The 22,794-nt window shown below is 46.3% G+C and overlaps 2 protein-coding genes across 5 annotated transcripts in view; both read left to right on the forward strand.

Annotated features, from left to right (window-relative positions):
- Window positions 1-230: 230 nt before the first annotated feature.
- Window positions 231-22,794, forward strand: part of AADAC (arylacetamide deacetylase) — a 74,563-nt gene continuing 51,999 nt past the window's right edge. The window contains exons 1-5 of one of the 3 annotated variants that reach the window (XM_056358330.1): window positions 231-255; window positions 5,695-5,917; window positions 6,344-6,413; window positions 6,769-6,940; window positions 8,141-10,042. In XM_056358330.1, the coding sequence (XP_056214305.1) occupies window positions 5,722-5,917; window positions 6,344-6,413; window positions 6,769-6,940; window positions 8,141-8,749 (1,047 nt within the window). In that variant the 5' untranslated portion in view covers window positions 231-255; window positions 5,695-5,721 and the 3' untranslated portion in view covers window positions 8,750-10,042. The other 2 variants (XR_008825139.1, XM_056358329.1) reach the window with 2 other exon arrangements.
- On the forward strand, window positions 10,174-21,965 carry SUCNR1 (succinate receptor 1). 2 transcript variants are annotated; one of them, XM_056358355.1, is made up of 2 exons: window positions 10,174-17,145; window positions 19,619-21,965. In XM_056358355.1, exons 1-2 carry the CDS (start codon window positions 17,062-17,064, stop codon window positions 20,567-20,569), a joined length of 1,035 nt encoding a protein of 344 aa, XP_056214330.1. In that variant the 5' UTR covers window positions 10,174-17,061; the 3' UTR covers window positions 20,570-21,965. The 2 variants fall into 2 exon arrangements, with proteins under 2 accessions (XP_056214330.1, XP_056214331.1); XM_056358356.1 differs by lacking the exon at window positions 10,174-17,145 and adding an exon at window positions 17,419-17,556.

The following is a 22,794-nucleotide window of genomic DNA, read 5'->3' on the forward strand; positions in this document are numbered from 1 at the left end:
TATTTGACTGTCACCTCTCGGCAGCCCTCAGTTCACAGGTTACACACTTTCTGTTCCTTATTTTTCAACTGCCTTTTTCCTCCTGACCCCTCCTCCTGGCTGTCTTGCCAAATGCAGGAGGCGGGGGTGATGGGCGTGTAGGAGCCTTGACGTTTAATCTGGGGTTGAAGTGCCAGCTTGGACTGGGTGGCTGAACACCTTGCTGAAGAAATAAATTTTCTCAGGAGCTGCATGGCAGCATAACCTCTGCCCCAGGTGATTGGATAAGAAATTGCCTCCTGGCCAGGACACAAACAAACCATGGGATTAACTTTGCCCTGTGCAAGCGTGCCAGTTTGTAGCTGTTAGTCAGTGAGAGCGTTTAATCCAGTCAGCCTGGGAGGAGCTGTGCCTGCAGACATGGGAGCCAAGCTGCTCTGCCTCTTCCTTGCCTCTGTCCTCCTTGCTTACTATGTCTACACCCCCATCCCTGAGGACTTTGAGGAGCCCTGGAAACTGATGCTCATCACGGCTAGCTTCAGGGCCATAGGGCATCTGGTGAGTCTGGTGCTGGGCTCGGTGTGGGGCTGGCAGGGGGGAGAGAGCTACGGAGCAGAGGGTGTTCTCAGTGCCTTTATGGCTAATAGAGTTACAGCAATATAAGTGTCATACATACATATATAGTATGTATATGGTGATATACTAAGTAAAGGACAGTAGTATCTGAAATCAAGCATTAAACTTACTGTAACTATGGCTATAAAGTTAGAAAAGATTTAATGGTGCAGTCCTGAAAAAAAGGACTGGATTAGTAACTCTTTTGAATAAAACCTGTGTGCCTGTGCCAGGCTGTTTTCCAGGTCTCTGCTGGGCATGGCAGTGAGTGCTGAGGGGCTCCCAAAGCCAGTCGGAGGCTCGTCTGGGTTAGCTTGCAGGGGATTGCGGCCATACTTGGTTTCACCGGTGTGCCCGGCCCATGGGATGCTGAAGGGGCTGTTCATGCCCATCTCGTTGCAGAAGGGAGGCTAGGCATGTCCCTGTTTGCATCTTTACATTATAATGCCTTGCGTCTACATGCTGTCTAGTGGGGAATAGCCTCTAAGAATAAGCCAGCCAGTTTCTGTAAGCACAAAATTATTTGTGTATTTTCAGGAAGCACCATATGTGTGCAGGCTAAGATAAAACGCATGGAGGAAGTAAGAAATGCAATACGGCATCTTCCTAGTGGAATGCTCGCCTGGCTGCAGTTCTGTGGAAACCTCTCAAAGCTTCCTCTGCCCTTGGCTGAGCTCCTCAGAAGTGGCGAAATCTGCATTTGAGCCCTTTACAGCCCTGCTCATGAGCTGCCAGGGTTCGTGTTCAGCTGATATAGACCTTCACCTGGCGGGGTACTTCCACTTGATTTATTGCCCGTTCAGATAAATAAGCTGCTAAAAGCAGTGCCAGGCACTCTGCCTGCACCCTGCCTGCCAGGGCTCCCTTCCTCATAACTGGGTTTTGGGGTGTTTTGTCCTTGCTGCCATGCTCCCCTTAGAGAAGACAGGGAAATTGACTGTGAAAACACTTTCCAAAGCACAAGGAGCTCAACACCCCAAAGTGGTTGGTTTTCCTCTTACCCCATAACATGCAGTAATCTCAGATCGGTGACAATGAGACTTTTCAGATGAGGGTGTGATTTCCTTGTGTTTTTCTATGATAGTGGCCTTGAACCACAGGCAGTGGCCAGTGGTCTTCCACGATGTAAAAAGTCCGCTTGTGGAAAAAACAGCTCTGAGAGTATTGAAAAGCCCTGGTCCTGAAGCTGAAGGAATTCGTCCCAATGTGGGGGAGTTTGACAAGCTCAGTGGAATTACAGCAAGGCTTGTTTTGACCTATATATTTATTTTTCCAAGATGATAATCCTCAGGGAAAATACAACAGCTGAGAAATATTTATGTAAACTGTGTAATCACTGTGGATCAAATGATGCAATTTTGGCATGTGTGTGTTTGTCTTCACTGAGCTTATGACAAGGACCTGCATTTTCCTTCTGCGCAGTGTGCCAGTTCCTGCCCATTTGTCTTGGTCTCCATTCCAAAGCACAGTGCTTGGCAGAGCTCCCAGCATCGCTTGGTCCAAGCCTTCAGAGGTGACTCTTAAATATGGTGCCAGTCACTGTCAAGTATTGTCAGTGAGGTCTTACCAGTGTTCACATTTCTTCTAACTTCTGAAAAAGTAGGTTATATATAGAAGATAGTTAAATAGTTGATTTAAATTTAATTTACAGGAAAAAAAAAATATCACAAGCAGGGTTAGATTGTACAAGTTACACCACCAGTCCCTGAATGCAACATGTTACACTTTTCAAGTGGTGATCAATTAATATGTGGCATTTTTTGCACGTGCATGCATGAATTCTTCCTGGGAAGAATAAAGCATCTCTTGAAAAGCTAAACTTCTGGTAGGTTCTATATATAATAAAAAGCTATTTTATTTCTTGTTAAAAAGCCTGCTTGGAGTTTAATCTGCTTTTCACCTTCAGAAAACATGTAAGGACTTGGGTTTACTACTTAATCCTATCTATTGCTTTGTGATGAGGCTGTTAAGAGCCTTGTGTGGGAAGTTGGGTCATGTCCCGTCTCTGGAGGCTGTTACGAAGAAGCCAAGGTGCAGAAGCCGTGGTCAGCTCTGTGGCACAACGCCCACACTGTCCCCGCGGCACCTGGGTGCAGGCAGGGCGCTGACACGGGGACTGCTGTGGGAACAACCCATGTGAAGTGCTGAGGACCTGTGTGCCTGCGCGCTCGAGCCAGCCACCCTGATGGCAATGTTGGGCATTTCCCAATGCGCTTTCCTCTGAGACATCAACACTGTGCTAGGAACAGTCACAAAAGCGTTTGTTTTACTGAAAAATTCCAACCAGATGAATAAACTTAGGCCTGTTGGTAAGTCAGTTATCTTCTAAACCAAGAGTTCTGGTCTAGGTTCTATCAGTGCAATTTCAGGATTGTTTATGCCTATTCAAAGACTTGTACCGTGCCCTGAAATTTAGACCAGTGCTTTTTTTATCAGTGTCAGCTCTTAATTTTTTGTGTGTTTAACTAGAATATGCACAAGTGGTGCACATTAAACTGAAAAGGTATATGCAAATTAGTTTGAAATTTCTTCCAATTTTGCTTGAAATGAACTAGATATCTAAGTTCTTATCTGACTTGCTGAAAGTAAACTGGCAAATGGCTTTCAAGGAAATTTAAAGTTGTATTCTTAACATCTTTCATCTAAAACCCAAACCAACTACCCTCCTGCAAGCTATTTCTTAATATATCATTAGGAATTACATAACAAAATGCTCCCAGATCATGCAGTCCGTCCTATTTTTACTTTCTAGCTGCAAGGAGGTCCAACACCACAGCATACTGTGCTTTAATGAGGCTACACGTGATGGGGGTTCCTTGCATTGCTGGCATTTCACACAGCTGAGATCATACTCTACCCACACTTGATCTCTAATGTGGCTGAATTTTTGTTTAAATAGGTATTTACACTATCTTTCACAGTATAGAAAAAGAAAGCTTTATTTTCCTTCCAATCATTGTGAATTTGTTCTCTTATGTAATTTTGTTGTCTATTACAGATTTTGAATATGGCTTTAGAATACATTTCAAATCTCTTAAAAGCAATGTGAGAAGTGAGTTTGTTTCAACACAGTTTGATCCAGTATAAGAGGGAAAAAGGGAGAAAGAGCCACTGAGACTTATGTATAAGCAAACACTGGTCACGTCTGTACTTGTCACAATTCCCCCAAGGCAGCTATGAGGGAACGTGATGCTCCCTTTGGGAGCTGCTGGTTTTGGAAGGAGCTGTTAGGGTCTCCATTTCTAGCATGGTCTGTAGCAAATGCCTTTAGAAATGTTTTCTCTTGGGTCCACTCTTGTGTACCAAAGATTCCATATAATGAAAGCCAACACAATTTTTTTAAAAAAAGTTCTGTGTTCGAGGATTAAAAATAGCCTGTGAGTGAAAGGGATTCTGAAATTCTTTGATCATCATAAATTGTCATGGTGTCAGAGTGCCAAAGGTCACAAATACTAAACTTTGGAACTTGTATTTCACCTGCAGGTTTACTTGCTAGGGTTTGTTTTTTTGTTTTCACTTTATTTCACATCTTAGAATAATTGTAAACTAATGCAGAACCATAAAATTTCATAATAAATGTTTAAAACATGGATTTAAAAGGAAGCTGTTTTAATAGTATTAAAAGTTGGCAAATACTTGGTTCTGAACTCCCTGAACCACACCACTTCTGTCAGGGAATTTCTGTGGAGCCCCTTGGGAAAGTTTTCCTCTGCCTGTTGTGTAACTCTGCCAGGGGCACTGATGACGCCTGGGGTATCAGTGGCCTCCCCTGTTCTCTCCCCTTGGAGCGCTGTGCAGGGCTGGGGCTTCAGTGCTGCTGTACCTCAAGATTTCTGAGGAAAAGACCCTTTCAAAAAAGTTAACCCTATGGGTGTTTTATTAAGATCCATATGTTAATGCATTTACCAGGCAGGCAGAGATCCTGATTAGCTTCATCCTTATTTCCCCTCCTGGAGGATGTTCCTCCTGGTCCCACGGAGAGTCTCTCCAGGCCAGGGAGCCACTGGGATCGTCCTCAGCTGGGCTGGAGCCAGTGCTGGGCGACTGCAGCCATGCCACACCAGAGCTGTACTTCTGTCGGTTCACTCAACAGGGACCTGCCTTGCTGGTGGAAATCTGAATGTTGGTGGCAGGGTTATTTTTAGCTTTTTAATGTGAAGTATCAAACCAATGTAAGGAAAGGATATGGATGGTTCGGACAAAGCTGCATCCTCATCAGGGATGATGGAGCAGGAAATCGCTTTGGAAGGTGTAGTGGTACATGCAGTGTGAGGAAACTTTGTCTCAGCCGACCACGTGGAAGGGACAATGAACAGGGCTCAACTCTCCTGCCATTCAGTAGGAGCACTGGTTACATAGAGAGACAGAGAGTTTTGTAACTAATGGAACTGTTACATGTAAACTGAACAAGTTAAATGGAGCAAGACTGTGGTAAAGTGGCAAAATACTTCTGCCTTTAACATCTCAAATTAGAGAAAATATTTCCTTTTAATAATGTAAAGGTACTTGTCTCTAATTGGTGCTCTTTGGTTGAGGGTTTGGGATGGAACAGATCATTAGAAATTATTGTGGAGCTTGAAGTCAAATTGCTATATCCTTGTGTTTGTGCCACCAGCGTCCTTGGCAGCCTGAAAGTACTGGCTGCTTTTGTTTTTGGAGTTCACCACAGGAGCACTATTATTTGATTTTGTGGTAACTGGAAAGATGAGGTGGTCTGACTCATTGAGCAGACCCTCCTGCTGGGTGTCAGGACAGTTCAGCTGATTCTGCTTTCTTCCACACCCTCTGTTGCATCCTTATTATCTTCTGTGCCTGCGCTTCTAGTTGTCTTAGCAATGAGAAGCGGTGGTGTGCCCTGGGCTGTCTTCCAGCCGCTGCTGCTGAGCCTCACACGCAGCAATGGGAGGTGAGGGAGCTGAAGAGTGCAGGCTGGACAGCATGACAGAGTGAGACAGCAACTCCTCAGAGTCAGCAGCATTTGGCTTAGCACCTTCTACGGCAGCTTTACACACTCATACACAGTATCAAGTGGCTTTACGGAAATCTAAATGCAGCCTCACTTTCTCTTAAAGTGCTGTTTCCCCTTGTCTTGGGCTTTAGGCTGAGGTTGCTGATCGGCTGGGTCTGATGCACTACATGGAAGTTCTGATGCTGATCACAGCTGCAGAGTACGTTGCGCCCATGTCTGATGAAAACGTTACAGTGATAGACACAGAGTTCAGCAACATTGCTGTCCGTCTGTACCTGCCCCAAAAGGCGTCTGATGGGCTGAGAAGGGCAGTCATCTACTTCCATGGTGGAGGATGGTGCCTAGGACAGGCAGGTAAGCTCTTCTCTGTCCGTACCAGGGTCTGTACAAAAGATCTCAATAGCTTGTGTTCAGTGTTGTCTTTTGTTTTATGGGAGTCACTGCAGAAAGGGTTGGAGAATGGGTATTTCACTGCTTAAACCCAGGTGGGGGTTTTGGAAAGTCACCTGAAAGCTTCTGCGAAGAGGAAAATGCTGTTGTGCATGTGCCTGTTCCCAAATGTACTGGGGTATATTATAAGGCGAGGGTGGCAGAGCACTGGGGCAGGCTGCCCAGAGAGGCTGTGCAGTCTCCTTCTCTGGAGGTGTTCTAAACCCACCTGGACACAATCCTGTGCAGCCTGTTCTAGGAGAGCCTGCTTTAGCCGGGGCTGGACTGGGTGATCTCCAGAGGTCCCTTCCCACTCCAACCAGTCTGTGGTTCTGACTCATTTAATTTCAGGCATGAAATCCTATGATCATCTGACAAGGTGGACTTCAAACAGGCTAAATGCTGTCGTGGTATCAGTCAGGTAAGAGATACTCTCCTTCTAGATGGGTTGAGGGTTTGGAATAAATTAATCTATTTCAATTAGTCTAATTTTGCAATATTTTTTTTTTTTCCCCGAAGTGCTTTCCTGCTAGCTTTAAAGCTATTCATAATGGAACCTGTCGAGGTTGCAGTGGCGAATTGTGGTTGATGGTTATTCTGGATATTGCTTTATGAAGTTGGGTGGGTAATAAAATATTGGGTCCTCCGGGACAGATAGATAGTTCCTATGTCTCTGGGCACAGAAAATAATAAACAGTCATCAACTGGGGCAGATGTTAGCAAGCCTATTAATTATTAATAGTAGGGAGTAACACAGTTCTCCTTGCCTCTAACAGTTACAGGTTGGCACCTAAATACCATTTTCCTGTTCAGTTTGAAGATGTGTATTCCGTAACGAAGTTCTTCCTCCAGAGCAGCATCCTCTCCCAGTATGAGGTGGACCCAGAGCGGGTCTGTGTTGCAGGAGACAGTGCAGGTGGCAATTTAGCTGCAGCTGTGGCACAACAGGTAAAAACCAAACAAAAAACCCCAAAACCAAAACCCCCCAAAAACCTGGTTTGCTAACTCAAAAAAATTTTTTTTGTTGTTGTTTCATGAAAACTTACAAAAGGCTAACAAAAACCTCTGCTCAAAACAAGTGCACCTCTCAAATGTGTCTCATGGTCTGTATACCTGGGATGTTGCAGTCTGCGGGCTGTCAGTGGGGGCTCTGAGTTGCCAGACAAGCATGTTTACTCAAGCCATTTAATAACATCAAAGTAGCTTTGATGCTATCATGTCCTCCAAACCTTTATACCCTAAAAAAAGGCCTCTCTGCCCTATAATTGGGGCATATATCACTCTGTCCTTAAGCACATTTTGACTGCTTTAAGTATGCTGTTTGAAAAGGGAATTTTAGCATTTGGACTTAGATGTAAATGGCAGCCAAAAAAAAAAAAAAAAAGAAAGTCTAAATGTTCCAGTATCATTTGACACATGCTTCAGTGCCTTTTGCGCTTCTTTCTCAGGTTTATTAAATAAAGTCAGCATGATGCTGTTGCTCTTTTGAGAAGTTAATTGGATTGTAGTGCATCTCTCTCGGAAAGGTCATGAATTTGCTGTGAACACTGAAGGCAAAAGATGAGGAAGAAGGTGGAAATTTATTAGTGAAGAGAGAAAAATGATAGAAGAAATGTCAGTGTTCAATTCATCACGTTTTATTTTTCACATGTCTAAAATGCACAAAAATGTAGCTGTTTGAGTTCTAACACCTCAGTGTTAGAAAACCAAATGGATAAGCTCTAAATTGTATGAAATGATTAAATGATCTGCAGAAACCTGCAATTTTTAAGCTATAAGAATAGAAATTTTCTATAGTTATAGAAAAAGCATTTGTTACTACTTCAGAAGACATCAGTGCTTCAAAAAGAATATTTCCCAAATATTGTTATCCTTCAGCATAAGAAAGAAAATGAAATTATATTTGGTGTTTGAGAATTTTTAAGACAACGTACTGTTTTAGGTGACCTGCCTATGAATTTAGAATGTCTTTAAACCAATATATCCTGGGTTTATTAATGATTTTATTTTGCTTATGCTGTAAAATGTGTGTTAATTCCTTACTTTTAAGATCTTCTGCCAGTGTGGGACAAGTGACAGAATGTCTTTTGGATGAATGACTTATTTTATAAAATGACTTTTTGTATTTACTTCTGTTTTCTTCTACAGCTGTTAGAGGACACTGAAGTGGAAACTAAACTCAAAGCCCAAGCTTTGATTTACCCTGCTCTTCAAACCCTTGACCTAAATTTGCCGTCTTACCAAGAAAACAAAAACAAGCTCATTTTACCCAAGTCACTCATGGTCAAGTTCTGGAGTGAGTATTTTACTTCTGATTCATCCCTCAGGGAAGCGATGGCCTCCAACAGGCATGTCCCGGTCGAATCGAGCCACTTGTTTCAGTTTGTAAACTGGAGCAATTTGCTGCCTGAAGAGCTGAAGAAAGATCATGTTTACAGCAGTCCCACCTATGGCAGCTCTGAGCTTGCACAGAAGTACCCAGGATTTCTGGATCGGAGGGCAGCCCCATTGCTGGTGAGTGATGCCCAGCTGCACCGGCTGCCCCTCACCTATATCCTCACCTGCGAGCACGACGTTTTACGGGACGATGGAGTCATGTATGCCAGGCGCCTCCAGGCAGCAGGTGTTCCTGTCACACACGATCACATCAAGGACGCCTTTCATGGAGCGATCATGTTTGTCTCTGGTCCAGCGGAGCTAGCTGTAGGGCACCGGTTGTTGAACAGATATATTGAGTGGTTAAACGAGAATCTATGAGTTGAAAATATTGCTCTAGTGTGTCTGGCTCACAGTCCCTGGCTGTGACTGAGGAGCGTAGGAGAGCAGGAGCTATGTGAGCTTGTGGGTGTGATTGCAGTCTTCATTGTGTTGCCCTGCAGTATCTGGACTGCAGCGTTTTTTATCTTCTCTGGCAGGAAAATCAGTCTGATTCTAAGCTAAGTGTTCTTTCAGTGCTGTCATCTGAGCTCAGAACCATGTAAACTGCTGGGACTGCCCTGGGATTTCTCTCCTGGCCAAGATCAGAAGGGTTGGTTGCCCCATGTCTTGTGTCAGTTGCTTGTTTCTTCCTATCGCAATGTCTTCCTAGCACATGCTTTTGCAAATGGGTAAGGTCATAGTTTGCACGTGGGAGGTGCTCGGTGGCCGCTTATTCCTTGTTCCCTTTGGTGGGCTCCCTTGTCCTGTGGGACATGCCAGCAAGGCCCCATGGCTGCTGTCAGGCCATGGGGTGGGCAGGGGTGCAGGGACCTGACTTCATGAAGCAGCAAGCAGCTTGTGGAAGCCTGCCCATCCCACGCGCCAGCTGGGTTTGTGCTCTTGTCCCTGTCCAGCACAGCTCAAGGGAAGCACTTGAAAACCGAGTGGGATGGTGGTAACAGGGCAAATGTTTGGGCTTTTTCTGTTGTGATGTGTTTTATTTTTCATGTGTTTTGGTTTTTTATGTATGTGTGGTGTTGGTTTGGGTTTTTTTTTAAGCATTTCTCTTACTTGGTAATCGCTCACTTTAATCCCTATGCTAGAAGGAAATTGTGTAACAAAACAGCACTGGGTATCCATCAGATAAAGGAAGACTGTGGAGATCTTAGCCTTAGGTAGCACTGCTGTATGTTTTGTGCTCCACTTATTTGATAAGTTATGTATTATGTTCCAATTATCCTTAAAATTGTTTAGTGGGTTTTACATATGAATTTTTAAAAATAAAATCAGCTTAGTAGCTTTATAGGCTTAAAAAAAGCTGTCAGTCTTGAACAAATGTACAAAATATTTATATAGAGGATATTAATATAAGCCCTAAAAATTTTGAATTATGAATACACACATCGATTGGCTATTGGTTTTAAGCTAATCACAACACGCCACAAACACATACTTCCAGCACTCTGCTTTTTTCTTTTGCATAGGAGATACTGAATCTTTAGTAATTCTGCATTTTTTTCCTGAGTGTGCACAGCCTGTTTAGATGGAATGTTTATGCAATGACTGCTCTGTTTTTCTCTTTCATCTTTATGTTTAATCGAAAGATTATACTTGGCTTTGATTCTAATGCAATATACTTTTTACCACTCAAGTGCCCCATTTATTGGAAAGGAAGAACCAGCTGACTTCACATGCAGTAGCTATTGCAAACACTCCGGGCCAAGCACAGGGAGACGCTGTTTTACTTCTGCTGTTACCGTTAATGTGAACACAGTAGAGCTTGACCTGCCTTGGGGGCACCGGGGCATCGCTGATGAAGTGGCACTAGTCTGGATGCTGGGGAGAGCTCGCCCATCACTCAGTTGGTCACAAGGACCATCAAGACAAGCAGGACGATGGTGGTTGTTCCCAGCGGACAGAAAAGCTGGGCACATACTGGCCAGGGCAGCCTGGGTGGCCTAAAAGCACCACGGGAGCCTCTGCCTGTGCTGGCGTAGAGCATGCCAGCCCAGTGGGAGCCAGCCTGGGGCACCCTCCTTGTCTATGGTGCCATGGACACGGCATTGCCTCTGTCACAGAGTGGGCATCGGCTGCGGCAGGGACACAGGGAGTACCTGGTGCCATGAGAGCCATGGTGAGGGTCTGTCTGAAGGGCATGGCTACCTGCTGCCATGGCACCCCCGGCAGGGCTGCTGGCCCCTCTTGTGCTGCCCCGGCACAGGCATAGCACGGTGGGACAGAGCTCAGGGAGGGCTTTGGGTGTGGGTCCTGCCATTTCCCCCATTTCTTCAGACAAATACCCATGGAAGGCTTTAGGAAGGGCTTGGCAAGGGAAGGCAGGCTTGCTGGTGGGATGCTTGTGGCTGAGGAGAGCCTGGGGAGGTGGTGAAAGAGGAGGTGAAGCCATGCCTGAAGGGCAAATGCTTAAAATAGTGGACAATCTGGCTAGGACTGGAGGAGATAAAGCAGTGGAGATACTGGCAGTGAGAGGAACAGGGTGAAAGACACATGGAGATATGATCTTTCTTACCTTTAGAAACGTTTTATGCCTGTAAGGTAGTAGCAAAACTTACCTTCTAAGCAAAAATGCTAACAGTGTAACCAAGCGCCCCCTGCATGTTCTTACAGGGCTCTGCTTGGAACAAGAGGTAAATGTCTTTTAACCACCAGCACCTAAATATGGATTCATGATTGATTGGACTGTATATGCTTTTGATTAGGTTCCAAAAATAGACTTTTTGAGTTGAAATGCTTGGTAAGGCACAAAATGAGACTGAGAAAATTGCAACGTCAGTGTCCCTGACAGGAGAGGCTGAAGCTGCAGCAAGCAACGTGTTTATCCAGAGCAGAAAACAGTAAAAGCCCCCCCAAGGGAAGGCTTTGTTCCATCTCCCGGTAGAAACCGAAGTGAAATTTGGTGTTTGATAGTAAAAGGCAAAGCTCAGCCTTGCCCATTATCACGGTGTGCCTTAGACAGGAGCAGCCTGATGGGGGAGAGGCATGTATAAAATGGATGCAGTGGTAGAAGTATGCAGGGAAAATGGAATTCCCACTTGTGAGTGAGTGGAGGCAGAGATAGAGTCACCTCCAGTTAGGGTTTCCCCCATTACCAGGTTTTTTTTAAGAGTCCGTAACTTTTTGTTGAAGTACTGTACTAGTTCAAAAAAAACCCAACACACCAACAAACCAAAAACACCCCCAAACCCCACAACTTGGCAAATAGGGTTTGTTTCTAGTATTTTTTTGGAACTGTTGATTAAGCTATTCCCTGTTGACAAATCCAGTTTAAGGCCCAGTCGCACTGGTGCTGCTCAGCATATTCACTGTTTTCACTAAGCGCTTCATAGAAGCAGTTGCACAGGCTCCCCTTAAAGCTGAACCCCTAAAGCGGTTCTGTCTTGTCTCGGCTTTGCAGGCTCAGGCGGGGCAGGAGCCCTGGGCCCAGTGGCACAGCCAGCGCTGGGGTGCCTGGCGCTGCCCACTGCTCCCAGCACACTGCGGGGTGCCTGGCTGGCCTGGCAGCAGCTGCTGCGGGGACCATTTGGTCTGGGTATTCCTTACCGGTGAGCCTGCCCAGCCGAGCTGCGGGAGCTGTTGGAGGGTGGGAGACTTCTCTGAGGCTGCTGCAGCAGGAGGAGCTGAGCCAAGAGCTTGGCCCCAGGCTGGGGGCTTCCGAGGGTCTGTCCCAGCCTGCAGCTGGAAAGTGGTAGCGCAGCTACTGAAACGCCATGCTGCTGTCGGTGGCAGCTCCTCGTGCTTGTGGGGGCAATGGCCCCTCAGTGCCCGCTTGTCCCCTGGCTCCTGTCCCTGGGGGTCAGCTGAGGGGGATGTTCAGCCGCAGGGCACCAGCCGAGCTCAGCCTGGAGCCGGGGTCCTGCTGCCACGTGCCTTCAGGGGGAACACGGCGGGGGGGCTGAAGTGAGGCTGCCGGGGTGTGTGCTGCTTTTAGCGCCTCAAATACCCGAGGCACCCTATGGATGTCCCTAGTTAACAGATCAGTTGGGGTGGGAAGTGCTGTGGGCCCTTCCTCGGAGAGAGCTAGAGGCGTGGAAAGCACAGATGGTTTTTCTGGGAGTGAGCTGATGAACAAACACCAGAGTCTAAACACAATGGCTTTGGCTTGGGGACTTAAGGAGGGGAGAGATGGGGCGTATTTATTCTGGAGCACAGGGAAATCGGGTACTGTTGGGCTAATGTAAGCAAGCCACAGATAAAAAAAAGTAAATATTTGATTCTGTCCTTTCTTTGTACCAAGAGCAGAAACAGCATTTATGGTAACCAGCTGTACAGACTCTGCCCAGTGCTGTCTGGGCTGGTGTGCAGCAGCGGTGGGTGCTGCTGACCTGTTTGTGCTGCTGCTGTCGCTGCAAAGTGCTCCTCTACCGGTTCACAGTGGCCAGGGCAAGGTGTAACTAATTTCTCCTAGTAAAAATTGATAACCTAAAAGAACATTCCCATGTTCCATTTTGCTCACAGGGGCGAACCCTGGGTGGAGCTACACATCCCCTGTTCAAAAGGCTCCTCAGGAAGGGCACCGCACCTCACTCAAGGTCAACCGTAATGACTCATTCCAATCAGTCAAATGCAAATGCGTTATAAAAAAATCATTAAATATGCATTACTTGTTTAATTGGCCTCAGTCTAATGTAAATTGACTAATGGGTATTTAATGACAACAAACGTGCCTGACTCAGTTGCATTTCTTCTTTAAAGCCTGCACGTTGCTAAAGCACCCAATGAATTTAACAGCAATGCATTAATTTACAGCCATAGCCTGCCCTTGTCTCCCAGCCTAAATGCCTATTTTTTTGCAAACTTGCTTCATATTGCCTGGGAGCTGCAGGATTAAATCTGGGTGGCACAGTTTCAACAGCTTGCTTGAGAAATACTATAGACATCTATCAAAACAGCGCAAAGAAGTTCTGTGGTTGTTAGGGGCTGTTTGAACAGACGGTGGCTGCATTAGGGTGTTTCTCAGTGAAGAGACTTCTGGCTGCGTTCCTTGAAAAAGCAGTTGTGTGTAACAAAAAAGCGTGTAACTGGAGTGCTGTGGGAATGAGGGTTCCCAGGTCTGGGATGGATTTCCCTCCTGATGAGTCCCTATGGGCATGTACCCAGGACCAGCAAATTGTGTGCAGTGGCTGAGGCCGCTTCCTGCTGCTCCTGTTTCCTCCATCCCTGCGCTGCTGACGCACTCCAGGGATGCTCGCTGCTGCATGAAGGCTCCCCATGGGATGCCGCAGCTTGCCTGCAGGCACTTGCTGTCCTGCTCACCTGGCTTTTAATGCACCCTCAGAGCAACTGTGCTTTCCACCCCTGCCTCTCTGGTGTGCTCCCGTCCCATAATTGTGTCTTCTCACTTCTGATCCGAAATCTGTTCTGGAAGGTTAGACTTGCATAGCAAATGTAAATGCCCCAGTGCTGACTTTGCAACTTGTATTAACTTGTTCTTTCAACATAGCTATAGATGAGAGACCTTGTATTCCTCAAAACACCCTTTAAACCCCCCTGTGTGATTGAAGGCTCAGTTAGCAGATATGGAGAGCAACAGGTTTCCCAAGTCAACCCCACGGGGCGCAGTGTGACTCTGTGAGCTGCTGCCAAGCAGAGCAACATCTTTCACAAGCACAATTTGTTTTGAAAAGTAAATCCCTCTGCCTTTCAGTCAAAGACTGGAAAACCTCACCAGCTTCCCAAGTGTTTAGAGACTTGCGAGGTGTGTCAACATGGTGTAATTAAAGTTTCTTTATTACTTGTGCTGGAGACCTTATCTGGCAAACACAGGTCTCAGGTGCTCTGGAAAGGCAAAGCATGCACCCCGGTAATTCTGACCACACAATGCTATTTTCACTGTAGATGTTGGTTTTATTGGATGCTGTGGACGGTTGTTTGCATGTAGTTGTTTTTTAATAAAATAAGCATCTACCACAACCTGGAGCAGAGAACTGAATAGGAATGTTGGTGCTTTCCTAAAGCCTGGTGTGTCAGAAAAGACCATCAGTTGCTTATGAATTCATTTGTAAATAAACGGTCCATCAAGGATGCAGGCAGCTGGAAACTAATCTCACACAGGGATGATAGGTGTGTAGTGTTTTGAGAGAAAAGCACTCTGTGGGGGTTATTGCTTCCCAGTAACATATGTTCAGGAGCAGTAGTTACCCTGGCATGTGGCTGTCCCACAGCTGGTCACTGCCGTGGTCTTTGGGGCAGGCACAGGACCAAGAGCACAGGAGATCCATCTGTTCCAAAAGCACCTTTGCTCTTCCAATGCATGTTGTAGGAGTTGGCCTCGGTATTTTGAAGAGGTCCAAGCTTCTGTCTTGAGCAACAGGTCAGTAGAGGAGATGGAGCCAAGAGGGGAAAAAAAGTTGCAAAAACACATTGCTGTCTGCTCACCATCCTTTCCTCTGAGCCAAAATTTGGTTGTTTTTCATTGTTTTTATAGGAGGAAAAAGAAACAGCCTTTAATTATCATTGAACTGCATGAGGTGTACTCTAGCATAATGCTACCTAACTTCATTTGATTGCTTTGAATGCTTCCAGTTTGTTCTGAGCGACCATTCATGATGTGCCTAGAAAGTACCAGAAATTGTGTAAATAAAAAAAGCTGCAGGGAGAATTCTAATCATTGTGTTTTGCATTTGTCTCTGAACCTGTATGGGGAGCAGCATTTGCTAGGAGTGAAACAGGAATAATCTAGCTCCCAGTAACGTACCATTGGCGTGTGTGCTTATTGGAAGAGCTCACGAGTCCCCAGAGGGCCGGTGGGGCTGGCTCTTCTCAGCGCTCAGGTGAGTCAGTGATGCGCCATGAGGCATCATGTATGTGTTGGCACTTATGTACATGTTGGCAATTGTTCACATGAAGTGTGAATTATTAGCGATCTTGTTATATCTAATCATAATATTAAAATACAGTACGTAAAAAATATCATGGTAAGAATTCTGTGACTATTATAAAAGCAGAAGTTTTGATTCATTTGACAAAGAAACTGGATCTGAACCTTTCTCACAGAATGAAGGTAGGGCTGAAGCCCACCGGCTGACCTCCCACCCCTGCCGTGCCCCACCGTAGTCCCCGGCAGCCAGCGTGGCTGGCTGGCGCCAGCCTGGCTCCCCTCCCACCTGTCGGTGGCAGCTGATTCCAGAGAAGGAAGATCCAAAATGACTGTAAGCACCATTTTGGGGTTGTTAAGTGCCACAGTGTGCTGGGCACACCGGCACACGCCCCAGGACTTGTGTGTTCATAGGAGCGGGTTAGGGGGTGGAATTGGTGCCCACGGGGGTTTCCAGGACTTACCGAGGAAAACCCACAGAGTAAACGGATTTCTTCATGAATCTGCGTAGGTGGAACCTCATCAAAGGCTTTTTGAAAATCCAGATATACTGTGACTACTAGATGCCCTTCATCCAGGGCTTCAAGCATCACTCCCCGGTGTAACCTACCAGGCCTCCTTGAAAGAATCCAAGGTTTGTAATACAGTTGTGTGAAAGCTGTGGTGATTTATAATCAGTTAATTTGTTCGTTTTCCTTAAAAATCATTACTGACATAAAGTAGCGCTCTAAAATGATGGGTTAATGTAATGTCTTACCTTTACTTAGGCTTTACTTGGCCGTTGAAGGACATCTCATTTTAGTGGCTCATTTACTGTGAGCTTTCTGCACACACGTATTCAGTTGTGTCACAGTGCTTCATCTGCCATGAACTTCCATCACCAATCACGTATGATGACTTGCTTCACATTATCAGTGCCCATTCCATTCCATTTTGGATTTTTTATGGCACGTATCGTGATACTGGTACAGAAATGAAGTGGTTGCTGCCTTCAGTTTCCATACAGTTCTGTGTACCTTGGTAGCTGTCTCCCCACTGGACACAGACATGGAACTTGTTGCCCTGTTAAAGCTCAGGCCAAGTTACTGCTGATCACAGTTAGGAAACCAAAATCCCTCCTGTAGCTGTGGCAAAAGATCTGCAGACCTAAAAGACTTATTTCAGGCATAATGGAAACCCTTGGTTATTCCTTTAGTTGGTTTTGCATGTTTTGTTGAGTTTAGCTGTCAGAGCTCTCAGCTCTCACAAAACCAGAGCTGCTCCATGGGAAGCATCGACATGGCCCACAGCACTGCTAAACTAGTGGGCAGTTTCAACATCTGTTTGTTTTCTGATTTACCTTTTTAAAATTATGATTTCATTGGGCTGGTAAAATTCAGAAACAACTTCTGTATAATTAACCATTTTTGTATAATGCCACTGTATTGTTTGAAAGCAAGAAACAGTTTTTGTGCTGATACCAACTGGTTTGGGTGTGCTGGTTGGGGTGGAGCTGTCATTTTAGCAACATTTATCCTGAAAGTTAAACAGATAATTACATTATATGGCAACAATGAATAAACCGGCAAGCTTTGAAGCATTGAAATGCATTACTATATGAAAGCGAAGTGCTTTTCTTCAGTGCTCTGTTTAATATAATTAAGTTGTTTGAATTGGCTTGCTAGCTATAGAGTGCCACTGAGCTGCTGTATCTCTTGCGTTGGTCTCCGAGTGTCACAGGAGAGGCTGTTCTGTGGCTGGGGAAGATGGTGTGTGGTCGGGGCTCAAGCCACCAGCTTTGCCCTCCTGGAGCCTCCGGGATCTCTTGCAAGGTGGAATGGAGAGCAGTACCCATTCCGCCTCACCCCCCGGGGAGCAGTGCCGGGCTCTCTGCCTCGCCGGCCGCTGCAGCCCGCACAAGGTAAGCGCTTTGCCCTGGCAGCCCCGCGCTCGCTGTGGGCTCTGCGTGTCACCCACATGGGACCGTTCCACAAGAGGTGGTTGATCGGAGCCCAGTGCCAGGCAGGCGCTGGCTGTGGGCTCCCCATGGTGCGGAGCGTGGCTGCAGCCCTCCTGTCCTCCCCGGGCAGTTCCTAAACACGGCTCTGCAAAGGGGAAGTGCTTGTTTGCTTCTCCCCGGGGCTGGGCACATCATGTGGCACCTTCCTCCCATGACAGCTGCCCCCCGCCCCGCGCAGCCAAACAGACAGTGCCTTCGCCCTGACTCAGGCGTGACCGAGCCACATGCAAACCGGTTTAAAAGGCGGCGTGGTGCGGTGCGGCGGGTCCGTGAGGCAGAGGCATGGAGGGGCAGCACGCGGGCCTGGCCATGGTAAGGTGTCCTTGTGCCTGGCGAGCTGGTGCTCAGCCCGCGGCTCTCGGGGCAACTCTGCTCTTCCTCTAGCTGGGCTGTCTCTGGATGAACCCTTAACTGTTCTACCCTGACTGCCTTCTTTAAAATAGATTCATCAGTCTTTTTCTAACAACTACCTAAATCGATGTATCTGTCAATACAGTAATTTTTAAATTATTATTTGTTTTTAAAGCACTAATGCTAATGCAGTGTTTTCCACAATTAAAGTCTCACTAGTGTTGAGTTTCTTCTTGAGAGCCTGAGCAGCCAGGGTTAGGCTAGGTGCTGCGGGTGAGGTTATTCTGACCAGGGTGAGCTCTCATGGCTGTGTAACTTTTGCCTCCGGCTGTACGCGGTACAAGTGTAGGTATTTGCTGGGTACAACTTTATGAAGTTTTGTATATGCTGTATTTTATTCTGTCTCATGATCTATCTTTAAAATAAGATACAGTGCTTTAAGGGCAGAGACCTATTAACAAATTCTAGACACCAGAGCAGTTTTGGAAACCTAAACCTCTCACGTCATTTGTGGAGACTGTCCTTAGCAGTTTTTGTGGCAGTCACATTGCTGCTTTTTCAGACCTTAGACTTAGTTTGAGTTCAGTTTTAATCTATATCCCCTTTTTCTAACGCTTTGTTCTCCACTGCTTTCTAATTGTTCTGCTGATATTTTGACCAAAGGCTCTCGCTAAAAGCTTTATCTTGCAGTTCCCCTGCAGGTGGGTGTACATACATGTCTGCCTGAGGAGGGAGAGGAGCGAGCACTTGAGCTCCTACTCTTATTTCTTTCCCTGTAGCATGAAAGCATTTTTTTTTAACAAGCTTCAGGAATAAAGCAAAAATTCTCCTCTGGCAAACTCATGCTTGGTGCAGCTTCCTAGAAAGCTCTTCTCCTTAAAGAATATTGGTTGTGCTACTTACTTCCAGGCCAAAAGGGGAAGCTCTTTGTTCGGAGCCAAGGAGCAAACAAGACAGCGGGGCAGGAGGGCTGGCAGTGGTGCTGGTAGCACTGCTGCAGCTGCAGCTATGTGTTTGCCAGCCTGGCACCCACCGTCATCCCGGTAGAGAGTGGCTGCTCCATGGGGCTGGGTGTGGGGTGCTCCGTCGGGCACGGGCATGGATTTAGCCGAAGGGACAAGCTGTGGCTGAGTAAATCGTACACAGTGTTCTCGTTTTGTGGGAAGTTAGTAAGAAAAGTGAATTAAAGTTTGTGAATTTGGCTTTGCAGGCATTTTGTCCTGATCTTGACTGGACTGTCCCCTGGATGGCACACGCTTTCATGTTAACGAGGTCTCAGTCGTAACTGAACCCTCCCTTCTTGGGAGGGCTTTTTATAGAAAACAGGAGCAACTTATAAAACCCCAGGAGCAGAAAGGCCCTGTGTATGCAGGAATGGCTCAGAAGTGCTCCAGCACATCTGCTGTGATGCACAGGATACGTGCTTCATCTTGACAATGCTTTACACGCAATCCTGGTACCGAGTTACCAGCAAAACCCTACAAAGTGCATGACGAAATGGTTCGATTAATTCCTCTCCTGACTTAATGAATTCTGAGTAATGCTGTCAGAGCGTGGCTGTATGGCTGCTAATGAGTTCATCCTTTATCAGTCTTGACAGGGGACTTCTGCTTTAGTGATGAGTGAAGGGACCATGGGACCGGAGTTGGGTAACAGGTAGGCAGATGACTTCTAGTAAGAGCTGTGACAAAGCGGTGACAGGCATGTTTCACTTTCCCAGCCTCTGGTACTGCCAAACAGCATGTCATGGCAGGTGCTTCAGGTCCTGCTCTTACTTCAAACTCCTCACGCAGGTTTTTGCTCATGCAAGTTTTCATCTTGCTCAGTAACTCTGGTCAACAGCTGAAAGTAGAAATCATGTGTGCATGAGAGGTATTCTCTGAGTTTGAGTATCTACTTACCGTGTTAGCTGTAAGGAAACTGCACGCCAGATTCATCTATTACAGCAACAGTATAGAAATAGCCATGCAATGATCTTTTGCTAATTTTTGATGTTTATTTTTTTTCCCTGTTGACTTTCCAGGCTGTGAATGAGACAGATTCCTGTTTGCTGATGAACGGAGTCCTCAAAAAATATTATCTTTCCACCATGTACAGCCTTGAGTTCATTTTAGGCTTCATTGGAAACACCATTGTTGTGTTTGGCTATATTTTCTGCCTGAAAAACTGGAAAAGTGGCAACATCTACCTGTTAAATTTATCACTGTCAGATTTACTATTTCTGTGTACTCTTCCAGTACTTGTGAACAGCTACTCCAGACATCAGTGGGCAAAGGAGAACATCTTGTGCCACAGCAACAGATTCCTGCTGCATGTGAACCTGTATAGCAGCATCCTTTTCCTCACCGCTATCAGTATTGACCGATACATGCTCATAAAACACCCTTTCAGAGACCATTTTCTACAGAAGAGGAAGACTGCCCTTATTGTGTCTGTTGCCATATGGATCGGGGTGGTACTGGAACTGTTGCCATTGATATATTTCCTGGAGCCTGTAACGCTTGCCAATAATTACAAGTGTCTTGATTATGCAAGTTCTGGACACCCCATGAAAAGCCTCATCTATAGCATGTTCCTGACTGTCTTTGGGTTCCTCATCCCTCTCTTGATCATGTGCTGCTTCTATGTGAAGATGGTTCTTTTTCTTAAAGACAGGAGTGAGCAACTCAGTTCTCTCCTGACACTTGAAAAACCTCTCAATTTAGTCATCCTCACGGTGGTGATCTTCTCTGTGCTCTTTACTCCCTATCACATAATGCGCAATGTCCGACTGGCTTCCCGAATACCAGCCTTGAACATCTCTGTGTGCATGCAGGGCACCATCAACACCATTTATACCATCACAAGACCTATTGCGTTTTTAAACAGTGCCATTAATCCCGTTTTTTATTTCTTAATGGGTGACCACTTCAGAGAGATGCTGATGGCAAAAATAAGGCAGCTCTTGAGCAGATGCACAGCCACAGGCAAATGAATGAATAAGGAGACTTCTCGTAGTGGGAGATGGTGGGGAGGAAACCGGCTTAGGGAAGCCATTTGCCGATGCACAGTGCCATCTTTTTAGATAACTTTATGCTATGGAATATGCATGAGCTAATTGTGTTCCTCTAAATGCTCTTGTTACCTTACCGTACAGGAGACCTCCTCCTGCTGACCTGCTTCCAGCAAACCAGAAGAGATGCTCCCTGTACAACAGTACAGCAGGAAACTCTGCTCTCATAGCAGGATGCCCTGTGGCATGTTAATATTGAAAATAAGAGATCATCATGGTAGTTCTCAGAGGGAAAATACGCTGCTCTCAGATGGTTCCTTTGTGATCCATAACTTGATGCTGGGCTGGACCTAGGCTTGGAAAAACTGCCAGGGGCACTAATTCACATGTTCAGCACAAAGCAAGCTGAGCCTCCTTTGTTGTAAGTGTTTGCAAACCCCACATCTCCTGGGAGATTTACCTCGCTGATTTGGTGAGGGCTGGCACCTTGGAAGCGGCAAAAAGGCGGGTGTGCAAACAGCCAGGTGGAGAGCTTCGTCGGTGTTTCAGAGGGGAGGCCGTGGCTGGGTTGCTGTTTGCATTTGTAACGCGTGCAAGGAGTGCAGAAAGCTGTAACGTTTGGCCGCTGGTCTTACAAGCATTTCATGGAACCACTGAGACAGTGAAGATGTGTGTGTGTGCAGACAGTTCTTTCGTGCTTCAATATTAAAGCTAGACTCAGTTTGCAGGAGTGAAAACAAGAAAATCTGTCATTTCAGTTCTTAACAGAGATTTGCCTTTGAACATCGCTGAGACAGCTATGCAAGCTCATACTGCCATTTTCACAGCCACTTTTCAAAGTATAGATTTACTTAACTAATGCAATTATCTATAAGTACGAGCAGAATGTATAGCTTGAAGCAGAATTTGGACCTCAGAGTTTGTACTTCATTAACAGTTCCAATAATGAAACAGGAGCTAACAAGAAACCAGTTCCCTACCTAATGTCCCCGCGGAATCGTTGCAACAGCAGAACTTACTCCCCAATTGACTGACCTGACCTCAAATAGAGAGGGCAAAGAGACTGATGAAGCAGTAAGCTGGTATGAGCTTGGGCTGGGGAAGGGCTTGCGGAGAGCACCAGGGCGTGCTGGGCAGGGTGCAGGCAGCCCCCCCTCCCTTGCTGGCAGCCCCATGGTGATGAAGGAGCCCCCGGGGGCTCACTGCTCCCCAGGGCAGCAGGGGGAAAGGACCACCCATCGTGTCTCATCAGAGACAGCTTCAGTTCTGCTTTTTGATGTGGTGGTCATCTGCAATAGCTTTATACCCATCTGTCTGATAAGAAACTCTGCGTACTGTTTTAAAAAAGTAATAATAAAAAAAGCTGGCTTTGTGTTGAGTGTTTTAGTTTATGTGCTGTTTCTTCTCTTTAATGTCCATGGAGCCACTGCCTCTGCCTTTTTCCTGTTAGCAGTAGCACCCTAAAAGTCTGTGAGCAAAAGCACCCATTTGGCTCAACTGGAGGAATAAAGTAGTTGCTTCCCGCTGTGAGCGTCTCGCACAAGCACCCGTGCCTGTGTCCCTCTGGGGTGGCTGTGACATGTGCTGGGTGCTACACCCAGGCGCCTTTGGGGATGCCCCCAACCTCGGGGGGATGCTGCGGGAAGGATTTTGCTGTTACATTGCACGAATGTCTCCAGCACCGCTCCCCGAGGGGTTTGCTGGGGTGGGGGCAGTCCTGTCCCCCCCCAGCGATGCTCCTGGCCAAAGCCACTGGCTGGGGGCTGGAGGCAGCAGCCAGGCTGTGGTGATGGGGAGAGGGGTGCCCAGGGAGTGCTAACCAGAGTCTTGACTGGAAGGAAATGTACATAAATCCTGATTTTCTTCTCTTTTTGCTTTGTAACTTGCTAAATCACTCTGTCAGTGGTGGAAAAAAGATCCATCATGCGTGTTACGGCAGCATGGCCTGGGACAGATAAGGCTGTGCTTGAATTTCCATTTTAAATGCCTCCTGGTTTTGTAAGGATGATTGTAGGTAGCACCAAGAGGCAGTTATTCAGCTGGGTGTGACGTTGCACATGTTCATCCCAATACGAGAAGCCAAGAGCAGAATTTCCAAAAGCAGGTTGAATATTCGCTTTTTAAAGTTGGAGTCTAACACACCGAAATAATTTTCTTCCAGGGAAAGTAGGCTCACCTTTGCCTTTTGCAGTGGACAGAACAGGACT

The sequence above is a fragment of the Falco biarmicus genome, chromosome 13 (genome assembly GCF_023638135.1).
Source record: "Falco biarmicus isolate bFalBia1 chromosome 13, bFalBia1.pri, whole genome shotgun sequence".
In the NCBI taxonomy this organism is placed as follows: Eukaryota; Metazoa; Chordata; class Aves; order Falconiformes; family Falconidae; genus Falco; species Falco biarmicus.

What these genes read in the sequence shown, in the direction of transcription:
- SUCNR1 (XM_056358355.1), top strand. Translation starts at nt 17,062, where the DNA reads ATGGAGAGCAGTACCCATTCCGCCTCACCCCCCGGGGAGCAGTGCCGG. An exon ending in GCCGCTGCAGCCCGCACAAG is followed by an intron (nt 17,146 to 19,618) that starts GTAAGCGCTTTG and finishes TTGACTTTCCAG; the next exon opens with GCTGTGAATGAGACAGATTC.